At 37.8% G+C, this 24933-nt stretch overlaps 1 protein-coding gene across 5 annotated transcripts in view; it reads left to right on the plus strand.

Moving 5' to 3' along the window:
- Positions 1-24933, plus strand: part of TAFA1 (TAFA chemokine like family member 1) — a 485854-nt gene that overhangs the window by 446228 nt on the left and 14693 nt on the right. For 3 of the 5 annotated variants that reach the window (XM_087431306.1, XM_087431307.1, XM_087431304.1), the window contains exons 3-4: positions 16105-16229; positions 21952-22272. In XM_087431306.1, the coding sequence (XP_087287432.1) occupies positions 16105-16229; positions 21952-21969 (143 nt within the window). In that variant the 3' untranslated portion in view covers positions 21970-22272. Of the gene's footprint in view, positions 1-16104; positions 16230-21951; positions 22273-24933 lie in introns of those variants that run through there. The other 2 variants (XM_087431302.1, XM_087431303.1) reach the window with 1 other exon arrangement.

Raw genomic sequence — 24933 nt, forward strand, 5'->3', positions numbered from 1 at the left:
TTTAAAAACAAACTGAGGGGGCCAGCCCGGTGGTGCAAGCGGTTAAGTGGGTGCGCTCCGCTGCAGCGGCCTGGGGTTCGCCGGTTCGGATCCCAGGCGCTCACCGACTCGCTGCTTGGCAAGCCGTGCTGTGGCGGCGTCCCATATAAAGTGGAGGAAGATGGGCACGGATGTTAGCCCAGGACCAGTCTTCCTCAGCAAAAAAAAAGAGGAGGATTGGCAGATGTTAGCTCAGGGCTGATCTCCTCACACACACAAAAAATAAATAAAAACAAACTGAGGACTTCACCTTAGGAAGACAATAGTATCTAATTAGATTCAGTAACCTTGTTTGTTTGGTTTCTTGTTTGTTTCTTTGTTTGAGATCACATTGGTTTATAACATCGTGTAAATTTCAGGTGTACATCATTATACTTCGGCTTCTGTATAGACTGCATCATGTTCACCACCAAAAGTCTAGTTTCCATCTGTCACCATATGTATGTACCCCTTTATCCTTTTCACCCTCCCCCACCCCTTTACCCTCTGGTAACCACCAATCTATTCTCCTTATCCATGTGTTTGCTTGTTTGTTTTCCATATGTGAGTGAAATCATATTTGTCTTTCTCTGTCTGACTTATTTTGCTTAGCATAATACCCTCAAGGTCCACTCATTTTGTCACAAATGGCACAATTTCATCTTTTTTATGGCTGAGTAGTGTTTCATTGTGTATAGATACCACATCATCTTTATCCACTCATCTGTTGATAGGCACTTGGGTTGCTTCCAAGTCTTGGCTGTTGTGGATAATGCTGCAATGAACATAAGGGTGCATATATCTTTTCCAATTAGTAGTTACCTAGTTTTTTTATTGTACTTATTTTTATATTGACCTTAAAGCAAATGATATCAATTTTCCACTTATAGCAAGGAAATAAAGTTTCCTTTTTATATACGTTCATTTAAGTAAAAGAAGCCATTCCTAAAAGTGACATCCTATGTTTTAAAACTCAGGTGGAGCTCTCTACTTGGGTCATGGTCTTATGCAGTTTCTTTTTCCCTGGTTGCTTGTTTATAAACTGAGACTCCCCACTTAGTTTTGCAACCTGGGTATAAGACTGTGCAGTCCTGTAGTCAAGTGGCCTGCAAACCAGAGGAGTGATACAAATGCTGAACAAGCACCCTCCAGGCTACATCTGATGGAGATCCGCACTGAAGGATATCTTCGATGAGGACAGACTGCTTGCTTCTGTCAAATGAATTAATTCATTCTCAGCGCCATCTACTAAATTGTAGTTTCCAAATATAGAATCATAGCCCAGGAGGGGAAATTCATCTGATGGAGAAACAGTATCACCTGAGATGAGAAAGAGCTTGCTCCAGATCAAAAGTGATCATTTCCATTATCCTCATGGCATCTTTGATTTGCTATAGCAGTTGCATTTGTGTAAAGCCTAGTTAATTAAGAAGACTGTGATCAAATTCCACAGTACTTAAAATACATCCAGCCTCACCTGCCCTCACTCACTCACAAACACTCAGGAAACACTTTTGCTCCAGAATGCTGAACCACTAATAATTCCCAGGACACAGCATTCTAGCTCACAGCTCTGAGTTGTGCACAGCTTTACCTCCGCTGAGGTTACCCATTTCTGCTTTGCTTACTTTGCAAATTGCTAGTCATGCCTGAGCACTTTCTCAGACATCCCTTTTCCAACCTCTAACCAGCTCTGGGGAAAGTTGCTTTGGCCAATTCACAATTCTGCCCCTTACTAGCTGTGTGAGCATGGGCAAGTTATGTAACCTCACTTTGCTTCAGTTTTCTCCTCTCTAAAATGGGATAATAATAGTGCTTACAACCCAAGACCATTATAAGGATTAAATGATAGAATCAATGCAATTCAATGAGCACAGTGCCTGACCCACCGTACGTGCTCCATAAATGTTATGATTTCAAAGTATTATTTATTGTTGCACTGACCACATTGATTGCAATTAAATTACAGTATCTTTTATTAAACCAAGAGCTCCTTAAAGGCGTGGACTGAAATTTATTCAGTTTGTCTTCAGCTCCAATATAGTTCCAAGAATGCAATACATTTATGTTTAATTGAATTGCATCTGGATGAGGTCAGCTGATGCTTACTTATACAATAATAACAAGAGCTAAGGTTTTTAAGCACTTACTTTGGACCAGGCATTGTTCTGGGGCTTTATTAATCTCTCCAATTCTACAATTCTTGAAGCTAGGTCCTATTATTATCCCCATCTTAGAGATAAAAATATTGAGGCAGAAAGAAGTTAATGTTTTTACCAAGATCATACAGTAGTGCCAGGTTTTGAAGCAAAGGAATCTCACTCCACGGATTTCACTCTTAACAACTACGCTTTAATGATTTGCTACTCAGGAAATTCATATAATAGGTAGATATCTATGGGTATGTGTGATAGATTGTTGTCAATTTATTTCGGATGATAAGCTTTTAAATAAAGCTCACAGTGATACCACTATTTGCATCAAAACTGTCCTAATTATATTAATCTGGATTCTTTCCATGTGTCAGTTACAGAGGCACCAAACTGACTTAAACAAAACAGGAAATTTAGTGGCTTCCTACTGAAAAGTCCAAATGTCAAGTTAGCTTCAGGTACATCTGGACTCAGGCTATCAAGCAGCGCTCAAGACTTGGTCTCTTGGTCACCATCTCTTGGCTGTGATTTCCTGTGTGTTGTCTTTATTCTCAAACAGGACCACTTTATGTAGGGATCCTGGACACTTCAGGTTTACGATATGAATCTAGCAACCTCATGGGAAAGAGAGCTTCTGTCTCCCAAAAGAGCCAATCAAAGTCCTAGGACTGACTCATTGGCTAGTTTCATTCACACCTGAACCAATCACTGAGGTAAAGGGGAAGGAATACGCAGAGGTTGGGACTGGGTCACGTGACCACGTGAATTAAGAGAGTGAGAGGAGGTTGTGTTCCCAGATATAAACTCAAGTAGCACTAGTGGAGGAAAAAAGCAGAATTATTGCTGGGGAGGCCCAATAACACACAAGAACAACACTGGTTTCAGACTAATTTTTATTTGTTCCTAAAGCCTGCTTCTTGGATCTTTGCATGGCAATAACTTTAGTAATGACTATAAACGATGAGACTAAATTTAGTTTTTGAATACCAATAATTCTTCTTCCATTCCCAAATAATATGAGTTGATACATGTGTCTATATGTTTCAAGATGTTGAGCTTCCTGGTCTAAACTACAATCTAGGGAGTGGCTAATTAGGAGACTACTGATGATTGCCTCATAGTTTTGTATCAACTACATTGCAGAGCATGATGCATTTCAGAAATGAATTGATATTAGGATATGTATGTATTATAGACTTACTATATATGATTTACTTTTCTGAATCGAGGGGGGACATTATTCAGGACAAGTTGCATAATAAGATTCATAATTAAAAGGAAGTAAATTTGGTATTTTCCTTCTTGTAGAAAGGGGCTCTTATGACCCAACAAAATCCTATAATATAAAACAGTAAGCCCTTCCTCAGAATTTCATGTTAAGCTATGTTGCACTGGTGATTGTTTTTACTTTGAGAAAAGTTGTCATCTCAGAAAGTGAAATGAAAATGGTTTTAGAGCTTGGCACTTGGGCTAGACCCAACATAAAAAACTCAGAGCATAAGAAAAAAACATTCTCTTTAGACCTGTCTTCTCCCCAAATCACATCAATTCAAAAAGATTTTCAGACTCTGTCCCCCTCGCTCATTGTCAGGTAGAGATAGATTTCAGCCTGCTACTGGTAGGACAGAAAATGATTTTAAATCAACAATAAATATTAGAAGCCTTTTCTTTAGTTGCTATTTTCCCCTCTTTCTTTTGATGGCTGATTTTCAGTCCTCTCCTAATTTCTTTCTTGTGCTACAGCAAGTCTCAGAAAATACTTCACCATGAGAGCAATTTCTATATGCTCTCCTCTTCTTGTCCGAATAGAACTAGAGATATCCAAATGAATCTTAATGGTTTAGTAAAATTGGATTTAGCTTCTCTAGACCATAACAGTTAGTATTACTCCATTGTGAGCATATCTCGTTTGTAATTAGGAAAACTCAACATTACCACTGACACAGAAGTGCTCTGGGAAAATGCCTAATTTCCATACAGCTATGCCAGTTTTGTATCCCCTGCATCTGGTGCATTGTGAAGGACGGTGTGATTGTGCATGCAAAGTGGAGAGACATATAATGAGGACAGAAAGCCGCTCTCAGGATTGTCTATAGGTCAATTCAATTTCTGAATTTGAATGTCAAAAATAAAAATCATTCTACTGCCGTTGTGAATATTCAGTACTAAGTGGATAGAAATGGTAGTGATCTGGCCTTGGTGTAGTCAAACATCTGGATTCATTCATTCATTTAGTTAGTCCACAAATATTTATTGAGTGCCTTCAGTGTTACTTAGGATTATGTTAGGCATCAAATAGCAGAATGCCCACCTGTAGTAACTTGAATAATAGAAATTGATTTTTCGATAACAAGAAGTCCAGAGGTGGTGACATTGTTTGGTGACATTGGTTCATTGCCATAAGTCCCAGCATCGCAGTGATTCTCCTGAACTTTCTTTCATGATAGCTACTAAAGTTGCAGCTGTCATGTAATTGTTCAAGACAGGAAGTGGACCAGGGCAGCAGTGACTCTGTGGAGCTGCAGTCTAGGATGGCCTCAGTTACTTATCTGATGGTTGGCAGGCTGATTGCTCCAGGAGGGCCTCAGATGGGATAGCTGCTCTCTGCTCCACGTGACCTTTCATCCTGGTCAGTCCAGGGTTCCAAAGAGCAGCAAGCCCCAAGCACAGGCACTTTCAAGCCTCTTCTTGTGTTATATTTGGTAATCTCTAATCAGCCATACAAAGCATATGGCCAAACCCAGACAGAAGGGCTCGGGAAATAGACTCCACTTCTTGATGGGAGGGGAGCAAAGTCACATTGCAAAGGGGTGGACATAGAGGGAGAAGAAGAATTTGCGGCCATGTCTATAATCGGAAAATGGAAAATTAGTATCGCCTGACGTAAAGAGAAGGTAAATACGAAAAATAAAAATGAATTAGCATTACTAAATCATTATTGCTATTTTAAAAAGATTTTCAAAGCACCATGACCACACAACCCTTCCCACCTCCTTCAGAGATCCTTAGCTCTCAGATTGGGAAGTAATGTTCTAGGTTTTGCTGTTGAACTTCGGGAACACATTACATCCTGCTTCCAATTTAGTTCCAAGCTAAACTTACGACTTTTCAATTTAGCAGGAAGAGGAGGAGATATGTGGCTTGAGGCAGTAGAACTGTGATTCTGAACTTTTTGCAAATGGCTGCATCAGAAACATTGCTGCATTTATATTCCTGGTCTCCTTTGATTTTCTAGCTTTCCTGATGCCATCATTGACATAAACAAAACAAATTGCAAAGTGCCAAATTGTGAGTTTTCTTTTCCCACGTATGCTAGCAGTTTCTAAAAGGTCATTCTGGTTGTTGAAATAAAGTTGTTTGATATTATTGAAATTAAGTATTTAAAAATAAGGACTTTATATCATCTCTCATTTGCTCATCTACTTTAAAACTCATGTATGAAAGCTCTGGCATGCTTTTATGTGGCTCAGACTGCCTTTATTAAGTGGTGCTAAGCATAGAGTAGATAGTCTATAAATATTTTCTGATAAATAAAGCTGAACTCTTCCAAACCATCCAGACAACTGCACAAAAATAACCATGCTAGTTGTGTGGCACTGTGTAAGGGAAAGAAAGAAAGCAGCTAATTATTATTTTCCACTCCTCAAGGGGCTGGTGAGCGAAGGCTCATGCCAAAGAGCTATTGGGCAGTTCTCGCCAAATTACAAAAATAACCAATTATTAAATTATTTTGCCATTTCAAACACAGACACACAAATAAAATTAGATCCAAGAGTGCTCTGTGATCAAGGCTTACACGTTTCGTCCTTACATGAAAGTCAGGTTATGTTTTCTGAAGTTAAATTAATTATAAAAAACCTGAAGGCATCAATCTCCCCCAGAGACTGTATGAGCATAATAGCATTATAGCATGTTGTTCTCTTATTTTATCAGACATCTGTGAGACAGGCATATAAAGCATTGAGAGTCACAGGCTTTTTCATCCAGGCCTCACCCCTCCTAAGATTTCCATGTTCTCAGTTGTAATTCACTCAGCACCCATGACATGCTAATAAAATAAGAGAAACAGTGTGTCTCATTTAATTCCCCAGGATTTGGCTTCTAAGACAATAGGTGAGTTCAGGGTTAAAGACACTTCTCTCCTACTTGCTATCAATTTTTATAGATCTGAAGAGGCCTAACAGGTTTTGCGTGCTCTGTTCTTTCTCCCTTGTCTAAAGTCTCCATCAGCGCCAAGAGCATCTCACTGGGAGTCTGAACTTTCCTTTAATCTAATCCATTTAGAAAATGACTCACAATTTATTGAATAAAGTAGAGAAAATTGATACCTTTTCATTAGGCTGACAAAGTCTTTTTCACTGCTGGCATCTGAAATGTGTTTTCTATTTAAATTTTATTTATATCAATCTTCTCTAGTGAGAGAGAGAATAAAACGAAAGACCTTACAATCAGTGTACAACTTTCCCGTTACTGCCAAGATTGCCAGCACTAGTTTGCAAAGGAACTTGATGCCAAGAATTTTCTGGTAATAGTTTAATATTTGGGATCAGCTGCAAAGTGGAATCAACCAAAAGTGATATTTTAATATATCAATAACCATAAAAGGGATTACTTTACATATGAAAAGAGGAAAGTGTACTTTAACATTATTTGATTATGATAAATCTGTAGCAATTCTAGCAAAAACTATATTATAGAATCTAATAATGACCTCATACTTTTTCAAATTTGGAAAATACTTGTATACAAATATATTCCTCCCAGCAGCTATTTTTAAAGTTTTAAGGTCACAGAGAGCTAGCACTCAAAATATATATATATATATCTACATGCATGTGGCTTAAAAGTTGCTTGTAAATATATTTTTTTAATCTGATTTTCTGTTTGATTTAAAATGTAGAGCCGTTTTGGAGTTCTTCTCTACACCCACATCCAGGTTACTCCCCCTCCCCATTTTGTTGCCATGGATGTAAATGGATCAAATAGAAGTGACAACCACAGGGGGTTCCAAATTCCAAAGGAACAAACATAAATGCATTTTCTATTCCGAAATAGCAAGATTCTCCGCACTGAGTTGGCTAAACCTAAGACGTATGTGTGTAGTAGGTACATCCCATTCGTTAGGGACCTCCAAGGAATACCAGTTTACACTAAGGAATCTAATATAGGTTTTTGGGGCTTAGAGCCTTCACTATTCTTGATGTCTTTATTCTCTCTTTATTCTGTTATCGCCCTCTCATTTGGATTTCTTTGAGGAGGAATTATTCACAAAGAAATTGAGGTTCTATTACTATATTAAGTCTACTCTATAGGTGGTCACGATGGAATATGAAGGCTAGCAGTTGGCTGGGTTCATTAGCTAGTTAAGCAACATGTTTCTATACCCGAAAAGACGAGTAAAATCCATACATCACTGAAATCATTAAGAATTCTAAGCAGTATTGGTGAAGCTGTGCAGAAAAAATGGTTACCTCTGGTGGGAAATAGCAGTTAGTACAATTTTTATGGAGGACAATTTGATGACACATATACATATATATCTCACAAGTACTAAACTTACCCTTTGACGCAGAAATTTCACTTCTTGGAATTCACTCTGGAGAAATAATTAAATACATTTGCAAAGATATGTGTGCAAGAGTGTTCATATAAGCATCCTTTCTAATAGTAAACAACCAACCAACAACAAAAAAAGACAACTTAAATTTCCAATAGTAGGGGATTGGTTAAATAAATTAAGAGGCAGCCTACTAGGGGATATTATGCAGGCATTAAAATAATGATGCATTTCATTCATTTATAGGCATGGAAAAGTGTTTATGATCCAGTAGTTAGGTTTTAAAGAAAGAAAGGAGACAGTATGTGTGGTATGATCTTACTTTTATCAAAAAAATTTATATTATAAACGTGTTGGTATATGCATTTATTCAACCATTTTAAAAATATATGTTGAACACCTACAATGTGCCAGCACTCTTCTAGCCACTTGGGAATACAAAATCCAAACCTTCATGGAGCCGACAATCAACTGGGAGGAAAAGACAAATATCTAGGTAATTAAAAATGTTGTGTGAATTACATGCTATGAAGAAAACCAAAGCAAAATATAAGGGAAGGTGGCAGGGTCAGGTGGGTGTGGGTTATTTTAGATAAGTTATCAAGAAGGGCCAATTTGAAGAGGTACAATTGAATTGAGACCTGGTTAATGTCAATTCTGAGAGAACACAGGCCGGGACAGAGGGTGAGCTAAGTCAGAAAAGACTTACAGGTGTGCAGAACAGCTAGAGGGGCCTAGAGATTGGAACCAAATGGGAGGAGGGGGTGGGGATGGTGGAAAACGTGGTTGGAGAGATGGGAGAAGCCAAATGACATGGATGTTGAAGGCCGTAGTAAAGAGTTTAGAATTTGTTCTATGTGATGGAAACCACTGGAGAGTTTTAAGCAGAGGAATGATATGAAATTATTTGCATTTTAAAAGATCACTCTGGATGATATGTCAGAAATAATCAGAGAGAAAGTCTGGGAAAAACAGACCCAAATGTAGCAGTCTACCTCTGCCTAATGCGATTGTTTATTTTCCTTTTGCTAATTATCTGTATGTTTTGAACTTTAGAAAGGAATATATATTACTTTTAAAATTAGGGAGGAAAAATGTGAAGTTGTCAATGGTTGGCAAAAATAAGGACATTAAAATGTTTGTGTCTAAACCAATGCAAATTACCATCTATAAACTTAAAGGTTACTCTTAAATGTTTTAAACATAGAATGTTATATTTGAGAATACTAGGAATGCACAGTAGGAAATTTGATTAATAACCATGGTTCTTTGTGTTCCTTCTTAACTGTATATTTAAAATTATGTACCTACACAAATGCAAAAAAATACATAGCTGAATTTAATTCTAAAATAAAACCATCGATTTAGTGAAAGCAAAACCAACACCCAGGGTTTGTTTTATAAGTGGATGTGAGGATACAGTTATCTTGTGTTGTAAGTGCAGAATAAGCTGTGGACTCCAGGTGTCCAGCCCATAATAAAAAATATTATTATTGATGGCAATTAGCAGTGCTCCCTCGAGTTGGCAAAAAGTCTCTGAAAATTTCCTCTCACCAAAGGAGACAACTTTTTTCAAAGCAGTGGGAACTATACCCCTGCATTCTGATAAGACAGTTTGCAGCAGCCCATGACAAGTAAAAGATTTCTTTATGTTTTGTGTTTTATCTTAAAATTCATGTGAAGTTGGCCTGTTACCTCATAATATTTATACTTATTTGCTTTAAAATGAAAACAATTTTGTGATTACTTAGTTGTCATCAATGAAAATTTCTCTTACTGCCATCACCCTGACAATCTAAATCAAATCCACCTATTAGTTTCCCTTATGGCACATCATATCTTTTTCCATATCACAATTTGTCAGTGTCTATTATTGCATCACGACATTTAGTGTCTATCTCCCATAAAAGACTGTTTGCCACTTGAGGGTAGGAACTGTGTCTATTTTATGCCCAGCACAGTGGTCAATGAATAGCTTTTGAATGAACAAAAGATAACTTTTGTCTTCAAATACCTTCAAGGAAAATTACCACTCAAGGAAATTGTACCACACTTATCTTGTGTCTTTAAATACTGCGCATTTCTCAATCCACACCCTCACCTCTATCTCACCAAAGTAAAATTCCCTGAGTTTGAAAAGCACTAGAATAAAATTTGCAGAAGAAAAGCAGTGCTAATCAATCCCATTATCTGCTTTTAATTCCACGTATGTCTCTGAAATATATTGTAGATCCTACAAAGAAATACAGTCTAATCAGTAAAAAATGAATCTATGCATCCCAGTATTAGTATAAGCTTCCATTAAATATAAGGTGTTAACTCTCTATGAAGATAATTGGATGGATGCCTATATAGCTGGATAGAGGACATATGGATAATAGTAACAATTGCCATGTGTTGAGTATAAAGTTTATTAGGTGTTAAGTACTTTATCTCATCTAAAAGTCACTATAACCAGTTGTGATTTTTATTAGCTCCGTTTATAACTTAGGAAACTGAGACTTGAACTAAGCAACTTTCTGAAGCCACACTACCAGTAAGTGGTGGAGTTAAGATTCAAATCCAGATCCCTCTATCACACACCCAGAAGCTTAAGGTCTTAAGCATTATATAATGCCTCCACATGGATCCTATCCTTGAATGTGAGCTCACAAGAAAGAAGGAGTTGGGAATGACTGCGGGCAATGGTATTCAATGCCTTGAATTTTCTGTTTGCTTTGATAAAGACCATAACACACAGAGAGTCACTGCAGGTCTTTTGAATAAGAGTATTGTAACAGCTGTTCCAACAACCTGTGCAGAAATGGAGGCTGGAGAGCTGTCCCAGTCCGCTAATGGAGTTCCAGCCATTGCTTTAAATTGTATGACAGGTTGCACAAAAATGAGCCTGGAAATTTGTCTTGATTGATGTATTTATAACCTACTTCTGGGAATGTGAACGCAATCATATGTTCGACCATTTAATTTATGCTCATAAGTCATAGAAGCGAGCTGAGAGTTTGGCATAATATCGAAGAGCAATGGTTTACTCTCTAACTTTGTGAAGAATTGCCTTTTCTGTTTTGGAGTGATTTTATTCTTTAGAATAATAAAAATGATGACGCTGATGATGATAAAGTTTATTGAAAATTTACTGAATGCTAGACACTCTGCTAAGTGATTTGAATGCTTTTTTCTCATGTAATCTCACAATCCTTTAGTATAGACACTACTTTTTTCTTTCTCTTTTTATTTCATTTTTTTATTCATAAATTGCAAAACTGTCTTGAGCTACTCTAAACCATTCAAAGATGCGTGCAATATGATCCCTGCCTTCAAGGAGCTCGCTGCCTTGTGCGTAGGCAGGCACCTGAGCTAATAATTACAATCCAGTGTGGTTAGGGTTAGAGTTAATGTGGTTGAGTGACTGGCCATAGTGCTTCCTCAGTTGCAGCTCTGCCCTTCTTCACAATTAGAGAGTAGGCACCCAAATCAAGAGCTTATCCCTTCTGTGTTTGAATGCAGTGGCACTTAACTGGCATTTCAGCTGCTTGCTTCTTCCTTCTTCCATCTTACACCTCACTGCACAATTCACCTTCCCCAACCACCTCCATAATCATCTCTACCCTTTGCTCACCAAATACAGAATCTTTAGTGACTTACCATTCCTTTAAAAAACTACATTAAAAAAAAAAAAAAAAGCCCAAGCTCCTTGCTTTCAAGAACTTCCACAATCTTACTAAGATTTTCTCTTCCCACTCCCCATTGTGAGCCTTCTCTTCTAGCACAATGACGTATTTCCTGCTGGAGGAGTACTTCGCTCATTTATACCTTCTTACCGTAATTCATGGCAAAACGCCAAGAGCGCCCATATGGAGAAACCCTGAGCTGAATCGTAGGCTCTGAGGGCAGGGACTATGTCGGGTTCAGTATGTGATCCCTCTCAGCACATCAGGTAGTGCTCTGACTACTGAAAGTGCTTGATGAACGTTTGCTCAATTGAGGCTCAAATGTTATCTATTGAAATGATAGAAAGGGACTGCAGGTCTTAGACAATATGATGTGTATTTGCTGTGTTTATTAAGCCCGTGGCTTATTAGTACCTTATTCTATTCCCATGGGAAAATGCCTCAGAGTGAGCAACAACAATGAGAAAAAAAGGATTTCTGCTCTTTTTAGGATTTATCACTGAAAGATGGATGCTTCTCCTTTTACAGTCAACTTTTGCTCACAGCAATATGACCTGGTATAAGGGGGAAATCAAGCCTTGTGATTAAAGTGGCTTTAGTGATTTTAAGAATCTCTCAAGAAAAGATGAACATTCTTGAGATAGCTGAAGATCAGATATTTTCCTGAACGTGGCACATTTATAGAGTGAATCCCAGAACCCTAGGGTTAAAAAGGACCTTTAAGACCCTCTTTCAGGGGGTCTTACAGATGAGAGATGAGAGAGAGTTGGTGTTTACAGCTGATACCTAATTAACTCAGTTCTGGAGGATAAAAAGTCTTCACAGCAGCTATGCATCTACGTCACAAGTTTCTCATGGCTTCAGAAAGTGTTCACTAGTGGAAATTTCTATTAAAACGCTATAACTAATGAAATCAAACACTGTGTAGCTCAGATTAGGAAGAAACAAATGTGATATAAACTGGCTCTTGGTCGAATTAATTTTTTTAAGTAAACTTAATGTTACAGGAAACTAAATGTCTGTTTTCTACAAGTGTGTTGACGTGAAATTTATTTTCAATAATAATATAGCAGAGAGAATTCATTCATTCACTCAGCAGTCAATAAATGCTTTTTTAGAGCTCTATGAATCCTGAACACAAAACTAGAATGAGTTAGCCCTATCACAATGAAAAATGTGGATGTTGTGGTTAAGCAGGCCTGAATTCTAATGTTAATTCCTGCACTTCCTACCTGTGTAAGCTTGGGAAAGTTGCTAAACCTCTGTGGGCTTCAACTTTTTCATGTATAAAATGAATTCATAATAATACCCACTTTATAAGGTTGCTTTGAAGATTGAGATAATATATTTTAAGTACCTAATACAGAAACACATAAGGAGCATTCAGAAATGTCAGTTATCTTTATTGATATATACCATTATTGAACTGAGCATAATAATTCAAGACATTTAAGAATGATTTATATTTACATTTTTCTTGTTTAAGTTTCTCCATAAGAAAACTTATAAAAAGTTAAATCACATTCATAATAGCTCATTTGATTAATCTATTAATTTTATTAATTTATTAATCTAGTTGATCATTCCTCTTCCAATTGTCTGAAGGTTTTCAGTAGCTTCCAGTTTGGGAGAAGAGGAGGCAGTTTTCAAATCTTCTCTTTGTGAATTTTTTTAAAGATATTACAGGGAATATGAGTTTATGAAAAAATTAAGATGAGAGACTATAATTTGAACTAGGACATGAAATAATATGTATTAAGATGGGTTGGTGCAAGCAGTTAAGTGCGCCTGCTCTGCTGCGGTGGCCCAGGGTTGGTGGGTTCAGATCCCGGGCACGCACTGACGCACCGCTTGGCAAGCCATGCTGTGGCATCATCCCATATAAAGTAGAGGAAGATGGGCATGGATGTTAGCCCAGGGCCAATCTTCCTCAGCAAAAAGAGGAGGATTGGCAGATGTTAGCTCAGGGCCAATCATCCTCGCAAAAAAAAAAAAAAAAGATTACCGTGCAATGCACAAATCAGAAACAAGTATGTCTAATGGCGTCTTGCGAAAAGCAGCACTGGGAGAATGGACTAGATTCCACAGAGGGTAGTGCCAAATCATCAAATTCTGTTTAGAAAAGGCAACTATAAGATGAATTGTAGAGACTATGGGCAGGTCTGGGACTTTCTTATTCTTAGAGAGCCTTTTCTGTTTCCCTATGAGCCAGTGGATCTTTACAACCTTAAATTAAAGGTGATAAATGGGTTTCAAGACATATTCTTTCTCCTACTGTCTGCATTTTCATTTAGGAGATAATACGTAAGAGAGAGAGAAACTGCTTTGTTAGCTTGCGACAAAGTAGGTCAGCTCCAAGAGGGCAGAGAGCACCCTAAAGAAGAAGGAACGGGGTCCTTTAGAAGGAGGCAAAGATGCTAAAGGCTGACCTCACCAGCAGTGGTTCATTGTTCGTGTTCCTCTGTGAAAAAGAGTGACAAATGCTAAATTGAAGTCTGTTGGGAAAGGCAGTTTCCCCTCCGAGCTAAAATCGGAGGGTTTCCATTCTCCGTGGCATAGACTCAGGGTGGCAATGTTGACATATTAATGGGCTTTAAGGGGACAAGCGTGGCCAATGTGACTGGCCTGTTTCTGACTGAGCACAAGCCCAAAGGAGCTTCAGATTGTAGGCTCTCAATAAACACTGCCAGACCCTGACTTTTATCTCATGTTTTACCAGAAGCTTTGCAATTTACTTTTGTTCCCTTTCAACACTACATATGTTTTTCTTGCTGCCAAATACATGCTTCTCTTATTTAAAATTGTCACCTATTGATTCACATAAATAAGGCCTCTTTTACCCATGACTAGAATCTTCCCCTACTCCATGTCCCGATGCAGAGCCCTGTTATTAAAAAGGAAAACATTCAAAACTCTCATAGTCATTTTGTACCCTGGGGAGAATTTGTGTCTTCTGTTACTTCTCTTTGTTTTGCCAAAATATCATGTTGTCTTGCACATGGATAGAACTATTTACAGTCATGTGCCGCATAACGATGTTTCAGTCAACCACGGACCACATATATGACAGTGGTCCCTTAAGATAAGTACCATACAGCCTGGGTGTGTAGTAGGCTGTACCATCTGGGTTTGTGTAAGTACACTCTATGATGTTCGCACAATGACAAAATCACCTAATGACGCATTTCTCAGAACATAGCCCCTTCGTTTAAGCGACACACAACTGTACAAGATTCTATTTCCTATACTTGCTTGCCATATCCAATCAAGTTGCATTTTACATGGTTTTGTCCAGTCCACATATAAGGTATAAATCAAATATAGGCAACATTACCCTTGAAAAAGTCCTTAAATTGACCCTATAATAGAGTAGATATGATTTTGCATATATAATCCTGCATAGCAATTTTTACTCAAAGTAGAAAGAAGGAAAGACTGAAGTAAGGAGAGTGTAGAAGGAGGAAAACCTGAGTGCAGATAGATGTCTAGATGTTTAAACCATTCTGCTTTTAAGTTAGCAATCTAATCCCTCTAGTGAACACTGGATAGATAGGGAATTTTAATGTTTCTCTGCTTCACTGCAGGGTTTTCTCCATTCCATTTTAATATTAATCCTCTGTGATGTTAACAGATGTCATTTGGCTTCTTTGTCATTGGGAGAATTAAACACCATGGTAGGGACTCATCTTTGGGATGTGAGGGGTTGAGAGGTGAATATCTAAAGAACTTGAGTTTCGGTCCAGTGTAAAAACAGCCAATCAGAAAGTTTCACAAAAGAAATATTGGCAGACATTTTGAGGATTTTGAATGGAGACGTCCAGGAGGATCTGTGAAAAACTAATGCCTTGAGGAACTTCAGAAATGACTGATGCTTGTGCAGAAATAATTTTTCACTCAGGGCATTAAAGAAGATGTGGGGTTTCTTGATTTGTATTGAGTGAATCTAGTCACTAGTTTTATAAAATTTCATTATTAAAAAAGAGGTGTGCTATAAATACCTCCACTAAATTCATTGCCAGCTTCCTATGGTGGTCATCCTTGCTATCACCCTGAAAAGTAGGGCTGTTTTGTCAGAGGCTCAGCTTTTGAAAGTTCTACCCACATGATATCAAACATATTAAAAGGCAACCACAGCTCATATCAAATATACTTTTGACCGTAAACAAATAGTTTCATTTATCTTTACTCTCGGTTTTTATTTTGCACATTTTCTTTTGTACTTTTGGTCAATTCATTTTTTCTTTTGGTTGGCCTTTGAAATTCTCAAAGGTCCTAGACTGGGGGATAAACCCTAAAGCTGGGTGGATAAACTGGCCTTTCTGAAAAGAATAGCTCAGTCACTCTGAAGAACATTTAGGACTTTTGTCCCCTTCATAGAAAAGAAACAGTGCAAGATCCTTGATCTATAAAAAGTAACAACACAAAAGTTCCTCCAAAAAGTAAGTCTCCCTATTCCATATGTTTTCATCATACAAGGAGATTTGGGACAAAATGTCGTTTGATGAAACCAGACAGCATAATCATATTTGCATTGTAAGACTTATAAACTAAAATCTTATTCTTCATAATAGAGTGTTCTTAGCCAGTCATGGAAGGTTAAAGAGGACCTAATGTGTTTCAAAGAGCATTAACATCCGCAGAGGGACAGCACCAGTGCCCAGGTTCCTTGGACGAATGACAAACATACTTGTTTCCTGTTTTTGTACAGCCTCCATAGTGATTGGGAAATGGTGGTGTGAGATGGAGCCTTGTCTAGAAGGAGAAGAATGTAAGACTCTCCCCGATAATTCCGGATGGATGTGCGCTACAGGCAATAAAATTAAGACCACAAGAGTAAGTTCATTTATTTCAAATGTCTCACGCATGTTACAAATTGTACTATTTGCCTTTGTGTTGTACAAACAGCACCCAGAGAAGCTTTGAACAGGAAGGAAGGAAGCCTTTTCCCTGACAGAACCATTCTTCACTATTCAGATCAGTGTCCATCCATCAACAAGAAGTCGGAGATTGAACTTGACTTTTCCATACTGAACAGTTTAGTGTTTCCGTTACTGGCTCATAAATAAAGCTAGGTTGCCATAGCCAAAGGGAAGAGGAGCAGTGAGAAAATTATTCAGATAATTCATCCAATGTCTATAGTGCTCAGAGTAGATAATAAAATAAGGATCTTGCCTAATTCATCCAGATGGTTTGCTAAAAAGATCTGCATTTAAGTACAGCCATTTTCTAAAGGTTGTTTAAAGGAATTCCTTGATCACCTTTTAGGGAAGTGAAAGGTTTTTTGATGTGAATAATCATTCCTTGATTTCTGTAGTTAAATCAAGAGTTGTCTTCAAAATATATAACACCATTGTGTGGTGAGGCTACCCAACCCATCAGAATTGGTGTCATGATGCTGGAGCGGGTGGGAGAGGCCCAGCTAGGTCAGCCATTGACCCTATAGATACTTGACCATAGGAAAATCTGAGAGTCCTATAGGGGGTGGGTAGCGAGGGTTGCTCAGGGCACTTAAGATGGTATTTATTCACTAGTGCAAAAGGATGTCAACATTTTAATAACCAATATGGTCATATGTACACATACCATGTGAATATCAGCCCTGTTATGTACGTATGTATTTTGATGCATTGGGTATTTTTTAAAGCAAGCTCCACCAGTTACAAATCCCAATATGTTGAACTAGTGGTCTTCCAAAAGTGTGACTCAAATTTAAAAGAACATCTTCTGATTTCAACCCCTGTGTTGAGTCTTAATTTGATCTTTCTTCTCAGCATTATCTTTTCAAAAAAAAAAAATTGGTTCTTGAAGCTTTGTGATGCAGAAAACATAATACCTTATAAAACATTTTTTTTCTTACGTAAAATAAGTGGAGACTCTGTGTGTGTCAAATTTACTTGCCTGTATTGACCATATTAACCAGGAAATGGCCATACCTCCCTGGCTTGCAGCCAGGAGGGATTCCTGAACCACCCTAGCTTGTGAACATGTATTTGCATGCACCTGACAAGCTCAGCATGGATTACGATCATTTCAACGAACTACCTACAGAAGAGAGTATTCAAAAATGAGCTCGTTCGGGCCACTTACCCTCAGAAAGCATCTTAATTAGCTGGTGGAATATGGATTTCACATTTCTCTTTTGGTTACATTTTGCCTGAAAATGATTTTACCAAATAATTTGAAGATGCCCTCACAAATTACTTTTAAGCTACTCTGGATTATGGCCATTATGATTGGAATCCAATAACTATTGTTTTAAACACGTTGCTGATATATTTTCTGCCAAATCTCATCCCTATTCCAAATGATAACTACTCATCCTTTATTGAAGGTAAGCCCTGCTATCATGGTGCCTCCAGACTTGAAATTCAGTAAAGAACAACAATGCAAGTGAAATTATTTTAGGATTTAAATATGTGGCATTCCAAGAGTGCCAACTAGGAGACTCTTTGGAAGATAGAATATAAACAAACAAACAAGAAAAACACAGAGAAATTGTTAATGTTACTTTTTTGTGACCTGTGTAGCTCTTTTATTCGGCCTCTGTAGAGTATATTTTAAAACCATCAGGCATGTTGTAAATTCATCCTAAACATTTTCTGGCATCACAGAAATATGGTGCAGAACCTGATCATTGTAATAGAGGCTGGAGCACACTGTGTTTGCTACCGCCCTGGGTGGGCTGAATGCAACCTATACAGTTGAGTGTACAAGAGAAATAAATTTCCCTTGCACTTGATTTGAAAGCAGAGGATGTACCTGTTCTGATGTGTGCATCCATTTCAAGCAAGGAAACAAGAGACTTCTCTACAGCCATGTGAGCAGCACATCAGTCAACTAAGAATTCTCAAGTCTGTCTTTAGAGAAGGAAAAAGAAGACACTAGAAAAAGCTATACTTTTTAAACCTTGAGATGACTCAGACACTACTACTGACTTACATTTTCTCCCCCTTCCTTAACAAGAAATTCACAATGAAATAAGCACTTTTAAACACAAAAGGCACCAACTAAGTCCAGATGACACGTACAGGAGCTTTCCATTCTGTATAAATGGCATGCCAACACAAGTCCTTAGATCACATGCTCTAAAAGTAGGTTTTATATTAATTTTTCTGGCATGCCCTATGTATTTTTCCTCATCAGAGTATAAATATGCCTACACACCTCAAATATTGACTCTAGCAATTTAACTTTTAAAAGAGTTTAATTAATAAATGTACTTTAATTATGAATCATATATTCTTACTATTCTGTTCTTATCTAAGAGATAATTTTTAGGATAAAAAATTCTTCAAGTTCTTACCAAAGTAAAAAGGGAAAGTAGAGAAAATCACCTCTTTTGTTCTTATGTGTAAGATTAATTTAAGGAAAAGTGCTCTCAGGAAAAAAAAAAAAAAAAACTGAAGAAACATACCCAGATTGTTAATGGCAACTGAGAGTTTCCTTCATACAGCTATTTTAAAAAGTAACTCCAATGAAAAGATATTTGCAAGAAAGATTCCTGGGATATCCTTCTTTTTCAAAACCTTGCTATGATATGGGTTACTATGCAAACAATCATCCTAAACAAAAATTCTCAGCAGTCTTGAAATGTAGATAAACAAGAGATGCTTCAAAGTGTGATCTAGTTTAATTTTTTATCATGTTCATTTTTTAAGGAGGTTGGAAAGTAGAAATTCACTGTTTCAGTTAAACAACCAGACACCCCAAAATGTGGACTAGCTGGGATAAGAGGCTACAATCTAAAGGAAAACCTTGGGGAAATTAGATCTGAGTGACAATAAAACCCACAGAAGGAAGGAGAAAAGATAGGTAGAATTAGGCAAAGGCTTTCCTTTCAGGACATTTGGAAGAATAAATCTTAGGAAAAGAAGAACCTTCCTGAATGAATTCTACCCTATAGAGAGGAAGTTGTCACCCTTGAGAGGTTTTCGAAAACCCAGCCCTGGAGTAGCTGGAGAGTGACAGACACCCTCCTGGGGAGAAGCTTGTTACATCTGGGTGACATTTCGTGGCTAAATTTTAACCCTGTCTCTGCTTGACCACTGCTTCACTTGTTGTATTAAATTACTTTGTTGGTAGTCTGTAGCAAGACTAACCAATCTAAATATTGACTAGAGATTTTTTCCTACGGTTTTAGATACTTATTGCTTTATTTCTTTTCTTTAAACTTAGATACCAAAAACATAAATTTGAAAGTTGGGGAGGCTATATCTCACGCTTTCAGGAACAAATCTATACTCTGTGTATTCAGAAACAATGGCTTAATTTAGAAAGACAGGAGACAGCCCTGATGGCCTAGCAGTTCAAGTTTGGCGTGCTCCGTTTCGGAGGCCCAGGTTCAGTTCCTGGGTGCAGAAACATGCCGCTCATCTGTCAGTAGCCATGCTGTGGCAGGGGCTCACATTAGAAGAACCAAAAGAACTTACAACTATACACAACTATGTACTGGGATTTTGAGGGAGAAAAAGAAGAAAAAAAAATGGAGGAAGATTGGCAACAGATGTTAGCTTGGGGCGAATCTTCCCCTGCAAAAAAAAATTAAAAAAAAAAAAGACAGACCTCCCCAAAGAGGAAATAACTTGTTTGACAATGCTGTAATAATTCATATGTGAAGAGTGAATATTGTTTGGAGACAGGAAAAGGAAGGGAATGAAGTAAAGAGAAAACCGAGTCACTTGGAAAGAAAAATTAGCAGATTAAAATAGCAGAACATAACTGGCATAATACCTGGGGAAGTATCAAGCAACTTTGGATTTCCTTGAACCCCATATGTTCATGTCTTTCAGACTAGTGAGAAAATCAAGAATTAGTGCCCAATGTAGGGTCAAGTTTCATTCCCTAAAACGACGAGTTAGCAGACCTCAGGTTGTACACCTAACTATAGTAGCCATCTGGTCAAATCAGTGTTTTATGTGACTGGCCCAACACAAATCTACCACAATCATTTGTCTACACCCTCCTGGTACTCATCGTCCTAATGGGGACTCTGACTTTGCATATGTCTCCCCATTCTAATCACCGCTGGTGTTTTTTATGTTACTGAAGGGTAAAGTACCACCTTTGACACATTCCAGCATCTTCACTCAAAATTCTGCAGGTCTAAAGTGTTTTGAGAAAATTTACAATCCTGATCTCTACTCCATTTTGCATGAAATGCCTTTAAAATACAGAAATAGACATATTTAGAGATTGCAGCAAGGAAGAATAAACGAACTTATGCTATTACATTTGCCCCTGGTTGCAAGTGAAATTATTCCTTTCTTTAGCTAATAAATATATTTAAGCCTCTACTATCTAAAGTTAGTGTATTAAGGTCTTAGGGATGTGACAGTGGACATGACAGAGCCCCGGGTCTTCCATGGAGGATAGGGCCTAAGGCTGGGTGGTGGGGGTGGGGGTGGCAGGTAGAGTCAGTAGAGATAAAAGAAAGGCAATTCCAGTTCAGTTTTGTAAATGTCACTTTCTCCTTCCTTTTGGTGAAAAAGAAGACGGTGAAAACAGAAAGTGGTAAACACTACTGAAATATAGGAAATCAAGGTTTGGAAGGATCTATTATTTCTATGGAGAGAAAAAAAAATAAATGCATGAAGATTTCTCATACATTCTGCCCCTGGCCCAACCAGGGCGCCAAAGTTTTGAACGCAAACTTTTATTACTATTCCCACCTAACCCTGAAAGTTTTAAATGGACTCCACTCCTGGACTCAGAATACTCAATTTCTAAGACCATAAAGAATTAAGAGATGATGAAGAAAAATTCCTTATGTCCTAGAATTCTAAAGTAGAAGCTTCAACTCTATTAGAATCGTCATTGATGCTCTAAACTAGAGATTCTCTGTGCGCACATCCTTTTAAATAGTAGAGTCTTTGGGACCATATTCAAATGGCTTAAATGGCATCAACAATTACAGGAGTATGCTCTTGATTGCCCTTGAACCCTCTGTCATTGTTTGAGTGGAACACTTCCTCACCTTGCAAAGGTCTCTTATATTCCTAAACAAATCGGTCTAACCTTGGCAATGACTTCACCTTATGCCACCCTTTTAAATCTTACAACAGGCCAACTTGACAAGGCCATGGAATAACTTAGTTCCAATTCTTATCAGATAGACGCTAGACTAACTACAGAATTGGCGAGGCCCAGTGCAAAATGAAAACATGGGGTCCCGTGTTCAAAAATTACTAATAATTTCAAAATGGCAACAGCAGGTCATTAAACCAAGCGCAGTGCCCTTTTCACCACAGGGCTCTGTGCAACTGTGCAGGTCCCATGCCCATGAAGCCGGTTCTGGTTAGACGTTGCTCCAAGAGTCTATCACCTAGTTGTGGCAAAATTAATTTAATGAATTGATAAAAACATGGTGGTCTGTCAATGCACTTTAATCACCAGTTGAGAGCTACTGCTCTAGACTTGAACATTTTTGACTTCAGATCACTTGAAAGAAGCAACATCCTAAAAATTCAAGCTGTCCTTATTTTCTGCCTAATCACTTTTCTGTGTGCCTTCATTTTGTACTTTTCTCCCTGAAATTTCTTTCTTTCTTTGGTTTCAGATTCACCCAAGAACCTAAGGGAAGCATTTGTTGTGGTAGTAAAGGAAAACCAACTCTGCGGAAAATACATTTTAAGGATTTAAAACATCTAACACATTACAAGCCAAATGGATTTCTTATTTGCACTTTGACTGGTTACCAGATAATCATAATACTTGTACTGTGTGTCACGAAGTATCCCACAGTGAGAAGACTCGAAGCTTTTGGCAACACCACGGAAAGTGGATTTAAAAAAAGAGTTTTCTGAATGAAAATTTTGGGGATTACGAAGAACGATCAACTATCTTCTAATTTGGATCTATAGTTACTTTGTACCATTTGAAATATATGTATATATATATATAATATTTTGAAATATTATATATTCTCTTCAAGAAATGAACAATACCACAGTTTGAGGCGGCTGGTGTAACTTTTTGAGTTTTGAATGTTTTGTTTTGTTTTGTTGCCATTTCTTTTTCTATCCACAAGGAAGACGTGCCCTTTTGAGAGTTCAATATGACACTCCCACTGGAAGGCCAGCTACAGGTGGACTCCTGGAATCTGAGACATCATAACAATATGGAATCAAGAGCTTCCTTCTGTTTCTACCAGATGGCACAAGGAAGCACCTCGTCCTGTTTTATTGCTGTTTACCCTGTGCAATAATAGCATGCAAGCTTGGCTTACATAACCATACTTTATATTCAGTTGATATATAATAACCGTTCTAACCTCTTCCGGGAAAATATTTTTAGAACTACTAGCTTTTCCACAGATAGGAAAATGAGGATTCTTGAGGGAGCTGCTCCACCATGCTATTAAGACTCTGGCAGAGTTATAGTAGAATATGGATCCCTGTATTAATAAGTTCTGTAAATACAATGTCTTAAGGCTTTGTATAGCTGTCCTAGACTGCAGAAATGTCCTCTGGTTAAATCCAAAGTCTGGCATCATTAAGTACTATAGTGCTGTAGCAACAAGTCTTATCATGGCACCTCTTTCTATGTTTGATTTGCTTTTTCTAAGAGTATTTAGATCTCTTCTGGTGAGATAGGAAGACCATTAAAGCAATTAGGTTTCAGAATGATCTATGTGACCAAATGTTGGACAGCCCTATTAAAGTGGTAAATTAGTTCTTTCTAAACCTACTTGTCCTCTTTATTTGTCATTTATTTTTCCTGAATCAGCTTTAACCAAATTCAGAGAACACCCCACTCAGAGATTCACAGTCAGCCAGAATTTTTTCCACAAGGTCTTTGCTGCTGTCACAGCCAATATTTCCAACCCTAATATTTTCAAAACCAGAAATTCATTACTATAACTGCAGTGTCCTTGGTCAGTGAGATTAAATGTCAAATCCCGTTATTGGGCTTCCGTAGTGGTCGCATATGGGGCTCACCTCCCAAAAAAGAAATTTTTGTTCATCTTCTCTTTTTGAGAATTATTCAGCTGATGCTTATAAGAAGGAAGTATCTACTTACGTTCTAGTTTACCTAGCATAGCGTAATATTACTATAGATTCCTATTACTTACCCTATCATACTGCAAGTGTATCTGTTTTTTCTCCAAAGCCGTTTCTCTGGAATACATGTTGTTAGGGCCTGTTATTAGATCAGCAGCACGGTGGGTCCCCTGTTATGAATTTTTTAAGTTAAACCTCAGGTGGGATCCAGAAGCTCTTTCATTTCTACCAGTATAGCTTGAAGTCTGATTGAATATACCAACACTCTAACTAGATAGATTGATTCTGCATCTTGAATGCCTATAAAAGCATCCAGAAAAGGAAATGGAATCCTCATTGCAAAATCTAGGCTTCCCAAACACTTTCACAAATATTTACCAGAAAGTAGCATAAAATTCATACCAGCAAATCAAAATTTCTTGAATTTATGGTCCATATCCATGTATCAAGTAAAATATCAAAAAATGACTTTCATCTGTAAACTTTGAAGCAAAAACTCATATCATAAACTCAAAGAATTATCTAGAACAGTACATCTAAATATGTGGAGGAAAAAACTTCTATCATCAAATACATTTGGGAAAAAGTTTAAATAAAATAAAATAGAAATATTTACTGAGGGAATTTTCAGAGCCTTTAATACACCAAAAGACACGGTGTCTTCAAAAAATACTAGAACAGGGGAAACCAAGTAAAACGCTTCCAGAATCCAGGCATGTTGGGTGCTTACTCCACTAATGGAGAGCACATTCCCTGCCTAATGGGAAGCTACAAGAAATTATTTCTGTGTGAGGATATATTCATTGCATTGTCATACCTTCAATTTTTCAAGAGAACCAGAAATTTGTATTTTTACATAAAATCTCCTAACATTCTTAAATGAGATTAACTAAAATGAGATTATTTCCTTTAAAAAAAAAACTCCTGGGGCCCGCCTGGTGGCGCAGTGGTTAAGTAGGCACACTCTGCTTCAGCAGCCCAGGCTTCACAGGTTCGGATCCCGGGCGCTGACTGATGCACTGCTTGTCAAGCCATGCTGTGGCGGCGTCCCATATAAGGTAGAGGAAGATGGGCACGGATGTTAGCCCAGGGCCCGTCTTCCTCAGCAACAAGAGGAGGATTGGCAACGGATGTTAGCTCAGGGCTGATCTTCCTCACACACACACACAAAAGAAAAACTCTCTAAGCATCGTTGTTGCCCAAAATTCCCTGACCATGTGGCCTTATCAGTCAGATTAGTGTTTTCTGGAATAACCGTTTAAAAGTGTTGGTCCTGAAAGAAAATCCAGTGAGAAGTAAAAAGGACATTCTCTTTTCTATGGCCTTATGCATACAGACCCCTCTTATAATTCACAGTATGTGGAGCTCACAGCTTTTCCTATTCTGTAACCAGAGCCTGTAAGTCAGTAAAGGAGCTAGTCTAGAGGTCCAAGTCTGTTTGTTTATTTCCTATTGGTCGCTTAATGCAATAGCCTCCCTTGGAAAGATCTGAAAAAAGAGAGAAGGAGAAAAAAGACCACATAAGAATCTAGCAACCA

The sequence above is a fragment of the Ceratotherium simum genome, chromosome 5 (genome assembly GCF_057802395.1).
Source record: "Ceratotherium simum simum isolate JZ-2026a chromosome 5, ASM5780239v1, whole genome shotgun sequence".
Classification (NCBI taxonomy): Eukaryota; Metazoa; Chordata; class Mammalia; order Perissodactyla; family Rhinocerotidae; genus Ceratotherium; species Ceratotherium simum.